Raw genomic sequence first — 8,091 nt, 5'->3', positions numbered from 1 at the left:
ATTTTCTCAATTATTAAACGTCTGTTTGGGAAACATGGAATCTATTGTATTGTTATGGATTTTTTGAAAAATTTCCAATCGATTGATACCAATATCTCTAGAATCTGTTGACGGATGACTGAGTTATAAGCGTGCAAACCATAACCACTTTTCGTTACATGTTCCCTTTTCGTTTTTTTAAAGTGCACCCCAATATAGAAATCAAAGAAGTAGTCCTACTTCAAAAAATCGATCTTTTCCTGCTTCTGCTTGAATCCCCCATATTACAATGCAAGACAATCTTCATCTTCACAGGTATCGCACAGCTGCATTACTTTTCCTTCATATGTTTCAATGGCAAAACGATCTGCAAAAAAAGACCTAACATATAAAAAGCGTCTGACAATGTTAATGTAAATATGTATTAAGAAATACCTCGGTCGTAATAATCATAGACAACAACATAAGCCGGTCGATGCACTGCCACTTTGTGTCTACGGTAGGATATCACTTTGAAACAATTCTCTTCCGGCCCTAGATTGTCATAGTATACAACTACCGAGGTGCCAGCGAATTGTAATTCAGTTTTCTGAAGAACATTGATAATATTAATAAATTTGGTACTTTCTGGCGTCTTCTGTTGATTTTCACTCACCCGAATTGCATTAGATAAATCTTCCACGCCGTCCGCTTCTACAACCATTCCGCTGGGGAAAAATACTTCAACAAATGCCATATTAGAGCGGTCGTAGGATTCTCTTGGTATATATTCGACACAGATCTTGTGGTGCTGTACATGGCAAGTCGTTGTATTTAGCATTTGTACAGCCAATTGAAACCTAGGCCGCGTTATTTGGATATTTTGATAGTAATCATATGCCACTGTAAAGTAGCCGCTTCCGATACCAGAAATGCCTACATTCACGAAGCGGATATCGTCGGGTAAATTAAATTCCTGAATAGCCATGGAATTTTGTTCGTCGATGTCAATGGTATAAGATACGCTAGGGGTTTTTAAACTAACTCGATAATTATTTCTGGATGACTTTTCCGCTGTATATTTGGTAAGTGCTTTTAATCCGACAAATATATCCTGTGTTCTAGGAAATCCCCCTACGACGAAACAATTTCTGTTCAACCACCGTAAAACAGGAAGTTCATCAATAAAATGGAAACCAACTAATGATAGCAGTGCGTATCCGGCAATTTCAACGTTAACCGAGGGCTCTTGCCAGTATAGTTCAACAAGTTTTGTATCGGAAATAGACTCTTCATAAAGTTTGCTTAGGAAATATTCCCGTTTCGGTCGACCGCTAAGTGATAGTACATACGTGGCCAATGCTAGATCATACGGATTTGTTATGCTGTGAAAATTTCTCTCCAAGAATGTTATCGATTTGTTTACTGTTTGCCGATGTTTTGCTGCAATATCTTCATTTTCCAAAAAAGCAATTAGTACATACGCTGTAAGTGAATATTTGGTTGAACCCACTCCTCCTCGCACGTTAGCTTCTGTAACCCGACCAACCTCATTGAATGTGCCTTCGTGGGTTTGAATACTAGCCAACCAGCGGAGTGCATCTTCAACTATCGACCAATCTATATCGATGTATGTCTTAGCAATGCTGAATGACATCACTACGAAAGCTGTTATGAATGTACCGCCTTTGGTGTCTGAAGCACCTTGGACACCGAAGGAACCATCCGAGCGCTTGTATTTCAATTGATTTTGATAACCACTTTGTAAGTAGTCAATTACTTTTGTCCGATTTTTTTCTGAAAGCTTTTCACTTTCAGAAAGGTAGTCTAAAATAACGATATTCGAAGCAAATTTGGCTATATTTTGTTCTCCGTTCCCAGTTGGCAGATGAACCAATGACTCCAAATTACTGATTGGTGTGTCAAACAATTTTGCTGTAAAATTGAAAATAAATCTATTGTTGAAATGTACGAAAATGTACATTAGGCCGGTAATATGCTATTTGTTTATTTCGTAATCAACTCTAAAAAAACGCAAGCGGAGAAAACTGTTAGCAACTGAGTAATTATCCTACCAATATGTTTTCAAAAGTTTCATATTTAGTTTCCGATGTGCAGCGTATTACCGGCTGAACAATTATATATTTACCAATGAGTCTAAACTTAATGCTGACAGATCCTTCGTCAATTCTCCTTGGAATATTAATATGTATGTTAAACGTGTTCTGACCATATTGTACTAAATCGATAATCCTAGATTCATAACGTTCGTAACGTCGGCTTTCCGGGGTTACTTGTAGCATCCGTTCGACAGTATCAGAAGCGAGTAAATTGATTGCTTCAACTTTTATTGCTATTTCGCCTAGTCTTCTTGCTTTAATCATAAAGGATATTGGGTGGCCATTTGATTTCGGCACGAGTACAGTTTTGGTCTGGCGTGTTGCTAAAATAATGCAAATTGTTGAAATTTCGTTCAATCGATTGATGCAAGTACAAAACCTACTGTCATTAGAAGACTGTCCAACGAACTCAATTTCATTATTCTTGTTAAAAAGTGTTACTTCTGTACTAAGCGCATTTTCCAAAATGTTATAAATCGTCACCTGAATCGTAGCTTCGCCATAACGCTTTATGGAATGCGGCAAATTGAGTACAATGTAGAACAACGGTTTCTTCACCACCAACGTCAGTGGTTGTTTAATTATTCCTAATCCTAGTGTGGGACTAAGCGCAAATCCTGAAACTGTCCAGGAGGTTATGTTATCAGGCACGCTGTCGCTGAAGCTAAGCTTATCCTGTTTGCCATTCATGACATTGTTTTTCCAAAACCATGCTTTGGGAAGTTTAGGCCTGGTGTACATAGGCTTGTGAATATTTTCAACTAATGGATAATGTTCACCAACCCCATTCATTTCATTCCCAGGATAAGCTAAATAAAAACTTAATTAAATTTGAAACATTGTACCGTATTCGGACATACACACCGTTGTCAAACACAGCAGTAGTTCTCATAAATAATCCCATGACCTGGAAATAAACATTTTTAAATGCAAATTTTATCCCCTTAAGGCCTACGATTTTAGCTATTTGCTGGAAATTTGACAAATTAGTTAAAATACGTAAAATATACGAGTAACTGCAAAATTTCTGGAACGTGGCCAAAGTCATATCTATACATCATTTCTTTACGTACATTTAACGGATCATATTCACTTAGGTGGGTGCACTCATATAGAGCCAAGTCGTTGAGCACATCTTTTTCGGTTAAATCATGTCCTGTGCGGTCCAATAAAGCTGAAGTTTGATCGGTAGCCCACAATGCGATATAGGAATCTTTAGCAGTTTTAATGTCCGCATAGAAATCCTGACCGGTATGGTATTTCATAGCATCCAAGGTAACGGAGAACTGCAAGAATTCATTTTTATTATATTTTTTATCTTTTTTACCATAAACATACTCACTTCATTATTAAACGTATCAAAATTAAACTGCATGTCATCGTAAATTAGAACTTCATTAATATAGAAAACAATGATCTGTGCTTTGGGTGCCATTTGAGAAGTGAGCACAAGCTTAAAGTTGGTTCTTTTCTGATTTCGTACCGGTTCATATCCAGAGGCGATCACACTGCCTCTCGATGTGACTATGTAAGAGAAGTAGCTTAACGGCTCTGTGCTGCTAATTTCGAAAAAGAGCGAGGTGTTAACACGGATTCTAGAAGTAAATTGATTTTTTTTTCTAAAAAACTAAACATTTGGTACGATAGTTTCAAACAAACTTACCGCTGGTTAGGTTTCAATGCGATTCGTAAAAATTTTAAGTTACTGTTTGGTTGAGTACCATTGATGGAATCAACAAGGTCATAGTCATGTGTGTGATATTTTACCTGCAAAACCGCAATATAACTAAACAGATTTAATACAATTTATTATTTATATTAACGTAAACTATTTATATTTTCTAATTCCTGTTCATAGTTGGTCAATTAGAAAATATAGATGTAGAAATGCAAATAAAGCTACCAATTTTTTTTTGTGGGGTGTTGAGGTGGAGCTGCCTGGCAGCTTGATTTTCAAGGCTCAACCCAAAACCTAAATTTTAACTTCTATGTTGCAGAGCAGTACTCCAGACGGACTAGCCTATGTTGGCCGGTTGAACACTGGTTGGCCAGTACTGTCTTTAGATAGGTTTCGAAAATAAAATTAGTTTACTGTAGTGCGATGTAGTTGTGCATGGTGGCTGAATATGAGTCTGAAGACGAGTGATAAGGTCAGATGAGTAGGTACGTCACGTCGAACGTTTCTCCTTTCTTAACTAAGAAACAAGTCGGGAAACGGATTTGAATTTGGTAATGCCTCATCAATTTTAAGATACTTTGTAGGATTTCAGAATTTTTAAATCTTGTCTTTTTGAGTCTTTAGAGGTAATGTCACCCACTAAAATATTGTTTTACTAACATCATGCGCATATCTCCATCAACAGTGTACATACTTGATATGTGCATAATGGCAGTATATGCATTGCATTGACGTAAATCTAAACTTTGTTCGCTTAATACTTCTGAAAACTTCAAGAAAACTCAATTGATTGAAAAATGTATTAATGAATTTTTGAGTTACTGTCGACCAATCTAACACCCGCTTCTAGGCAAGTTTTCATTTAGTATGCAACTATGTTATGTTTTTCACTAAAGAAATAATAATAAACTTAATAATATTTAAACCTATTAGAAAACATTATAAATTATGAATATCACTGGTTCGCTTACCTTTCTCTTGCCTTTTTCTTTGTTAGCTTTACCTGGATTCTCTGTGGCCAGTCACATCACCTGAATCAGTTATTGGTCCATATTATTGTTGTTGTCATGTTGTTCCAGATTCTTTTCTTGTTCAGGTCATCTTAGATTGCCGACATTTACTTGGTCTTCCAGCGAAAACAAACTGAAAAAAGAAAAAAGACGAAAACCCCTTGGGCAACTGCCCTGGATAGATTAAAATTCGCGATTCGGGCAAGCCAAGTCAAAGGTAATATCTTTGTGATTAACCTTACCAAAAGCCCTGAATCAATAGAAAATAGATATATGTATATAGAGTAGGGCGGGGCATAAGTGCGATGTTTGAAGTTGTCATCAATTTTCGTGCGATATAAAAAAGTCAAATAATATATTTTATAGTGATGCAGTAACTCAATGTCTTCACATTCAACTATAAACCATCTGCGGTAATAGTGTTTTGCAAAATAAATTCTTCTTTCTTCTGATCAAGTGCAGATTCGCACTTTTACCCCACTAGCGGGGCAAAAGTACGAATACCGCGGGGCAAAAGTATGAAGCTCGAATCCATGAAATTGGCCCAACAGTAGCTAACAAAACCATATTATCTTCAATCTGCGTTATGTTTCGGTAAGGAATATTCTCAATTTGCACCTTTTCTATTTTGCGCTGGTGTATTGCAGCCTCCGCTAGATCGAAACTTTTCCAAACGTTTGTTTTTTGTTACAACAGCGGAAACACATTGTTTTTCTTCGGCCAACATCTGTAGAGCACACAGTTTTCTGCAGATCTTTCATTTCTAATATCTGTAATATAGTGCGTAAAGCTGTATATAATTAGCAAAACATTTTTGCCTCGTCCATGTATCGTACTTTTGCCCCGTCCGTGAATCGAACTTTTACCCCGCTAGGCGCTTGACGGGGTTAGATTAAATTACGGAAAAGCGAAATATATTTTGTAAATTATTTTCGCCGTATTTTCAAAACAGATATGTGAGTGATGTAAAACACTGCTACAAATTTTCAAGAAGTAATATCCTCCTGTTGATATCGTATTTGCCGTATAACGAAAAATTACATCAAAACCGCCCTAAAATAACATTTGCGCGTAGCTCAGCAACAATGTTTCGTAAGCAACCAAAGTTTACGTTAGATTCAAGCTGTCAAAGTAGTCACCCATCCATGCCAATGTAGAAAATTTACTCGGAATCTGCACCGATAAATCATTGAATCGCACTTTTACCCGCATCGCACTTTTACCCCTCCTTACTCTAAATTAAGATTCGTAAATCGAATCTTCAAACGTCTTGCTACTATTTTGAACATTCTGCCAAATAAATTGATTCAAAAATACTTTTGGTAGGCTTCACCACATTTGGCATCACTAGTGTGCATCTTTCATTTGTGTAAAGATACAGACCAGCCCTGGGACCTGGTTGCAGTTAAGCAATCCTCAAGGTTATGCCATGCCCAGGGAAATAAAGCTACCAATTGAGTCCAAAATAATATTTACTCTAGGAATTTGATTACCTAGAGTAAGCAGAAGTAAAAGTGCGATGCGGGTAAGAGTGCGATTCAATGATTTATCGCTGCAGATTCCGAGTAAATTTTCTACATTGGCATGGATGGGTGACTACTTTGACAGCTTGAATCTAACGTAAACTTTGGTTGCTTACGAAACATTGTTGCTGAGCTACGCGCAAATGTTATTTTAGGACGGTTTTGATGTAATTTTTCGTTATACGGCAAATACGATATCAACAGGAGGATATTACTTCTTGAAAATTTGTGCGATTGAAAAAAGTGCGATTCAATGATTTATCGGTGCAAATTCCGAGTAAATTAAATACATTGGCATGGATGGGTGACTACTTCGACAGCTTGAATCTAACGTAAACTTTGATTACTTACAAAGCATAGTTGCTGAGTTATGTGCAAATGTTATTTTAGGGCGGTTTTGATGTAATTTTTCGTTATACGACAAATATGATATCAACAGGAGGATATTACTTATTGAAAATTTGTAGCAGCGTTTTACATCACTCACATACCTGTTTTGAAAATACGGTGAAAAGAATTTACAAAATATATTTAGCTTTTCCGTAATTTAATCTAACCCCGTCAAGCGCTTAGCGGGGCAAAAGTGCGATTCATGGACGGGGCAAAAGTGCGATTCATGGACGATGCAAAAATGTATAGCTAATTATATACATAAAATGTATAGCACTATATTACATATACTAGAAATGGAAGATCTGCAGATCTGTGTGCTCTACAGATGTTGGCCGAAGGAAAACAATGTTTTTTCGCTGATGAAACAAAAAACAAACGTTTGGAAAAGTTTCGATCTAACGGAGGCTGCAATACATCAGCGCAAAATAGGAAAGTCGCAGATTTAGAATATTCCTTACCAAAACATAACGCAGTTTGGAGATATTATGGTTTTGTTAGCTACTGTTGTGCTAATTTCATGGATTCATGCTTCGCACTTTTGCCCCGTGGTATTCGTACTTTTGCCCCGCTAGTGGGGTAAAAGTGCGAATCGGCACTTGATCAGAAGAAAGAAGTATTTATTTTGCAAAACACTATTACCGCAGATGATTTATAGTTGAATGTAAAGACATTGAATTACTGCATCACTATAAAATATATTATGTTGTTGTCCTTCTTTATATCTCATGAAAATTGATGACTACTTCAAACATCGCACTTATGCCCCGCCCTACTCTATGCATGTATCTTTTTTATAGTATTTCTATAAATATAAATTTGTTTTATAAAAGTTGAAAAAATACTTTTTTTTTCAACACTCTACGTTGCAAAGCTGATAAATAACCTCAGCACTAGAAGCATCGCTGAAGTGAAGGTGTCTTTTAAGAAAAAAATAGAAACTCCTAAAAAATGAAAACTTTTTCAGCGCCCCTTTGAAAAAAAAAATAAAACAAAATTAGGTATTCCTCCAGCAAAAAAGAGTTTTCTTCGTTTCTCCCTCCGTGTTAATAGGAGGGTTTTAGCTTTGTCCTCACAGTTGTTTTAAGAATTTTTGTTAGGTTTATTGAATTGTTATGAAATAACCAGAGCAAGTTGGGGTTGAGACATATACTTATTTAAAGTAATAAAGAGCTTACTAATATTGCCTTTCTACTATATAAATATATAGTATAAAGGTATAGAAATCACTTGGAAAACCGGAAATGGAAAGAAGGTCCTGCGGGCCGAATGTCATATACCATTCGACTCAGTTTCAAAAACTGAGCATTTTCTGTGTGTGTGTATGTATGTGTGTGTGTGTATGTGTGTGTGTGTGTGTGTGTGTATGTGACGCTTTTAATCTCACTCACTTTTCTCGGAGATGGCTGGAC

General features: G+C 36.4%; 1 protein-coding gene and 1 long non-coding RNA gene across 2 annotated transcripts; both read right to left on the bottom strand.

The window, feature by feature from the left end:
- Positions 1-327: 327 nt before the first annotated feature.
- Positions 328-669, bottom strand: LOC128743707 (uncharacterized). Its single transcript, XR_008412317.1, has 3 exons — positions 635-669; positions 415-568; positions 328-346 (listed from the first exon to the last, which is right to left on the bottom strand). It is a non-coding gene; the product is annotated as an uncharacterized LOC128743707 (long non-coding RNA).
- A 159-nt stretch (positions 670-828) lies between these two features.
- LOC128740644 (thioester-containing protein 1 allele R1-like) lies at positions 829-2,768 on the bottom strand. Its single transcript, XM_053836207.1, has 4 exons — positions 2,462-2,768; positions 1,443-1,893; positions 1,004-1,109; positions 829-894 (listed from the first exon to the last, which is right to left on the bottom strand). The coding sequence occupies exons 1-4, from the start codon at positions 2,766-2,768 to the stop codon at positions 829-831; spliced, it is 930 nt and encodes a 309-aa protein (XP_053692182.1).
- Positions 2,769-8,091: the final 5,323 nt, after the last annotated feature.

Source organism: Sabethes cyaneus, chromosome 3, assembly GCF_943734655.1.
Source record: "Sabethes cyaneus chromosome 3, idSabCyanKW18_F2, whole genome shotgun sequence".
NCBI lineage: Eukaryota > Metazoa > Arthropoda > Insecta > Diptera > Culicidae > Sabethes > Sabethes cyaneus.
Note: the sequence above shows the minus strand (reverse complement) of the source record. Positions and strands in the feature narration are given on the sequence as shown.

Bases quoted from the DNA above. Each gene is read 5' to 3' on its own strand.
- LOC128740644 (XM_053836207.1), bottom strand. From the start codon at position 2,768: ATGAATGGCAAACAGGATAAGCTTAGCTTCAGCGACAGCGTGCCTGAT. The intron at 1,894-2,461 runs GTAGGTTTTGTA...TCAATTTTACAG, and splicing joins TGGACAGTCTTCTAATGACA to CAAAATTGTTTGACACACCA. The intron at 1,110-1,442 runs GTATGTACTAAT...GTGGTTGAACAG, and splicing joins ACCAAATATTCACTTACAGC to AAATTGTTTCGTCGTAGGGG.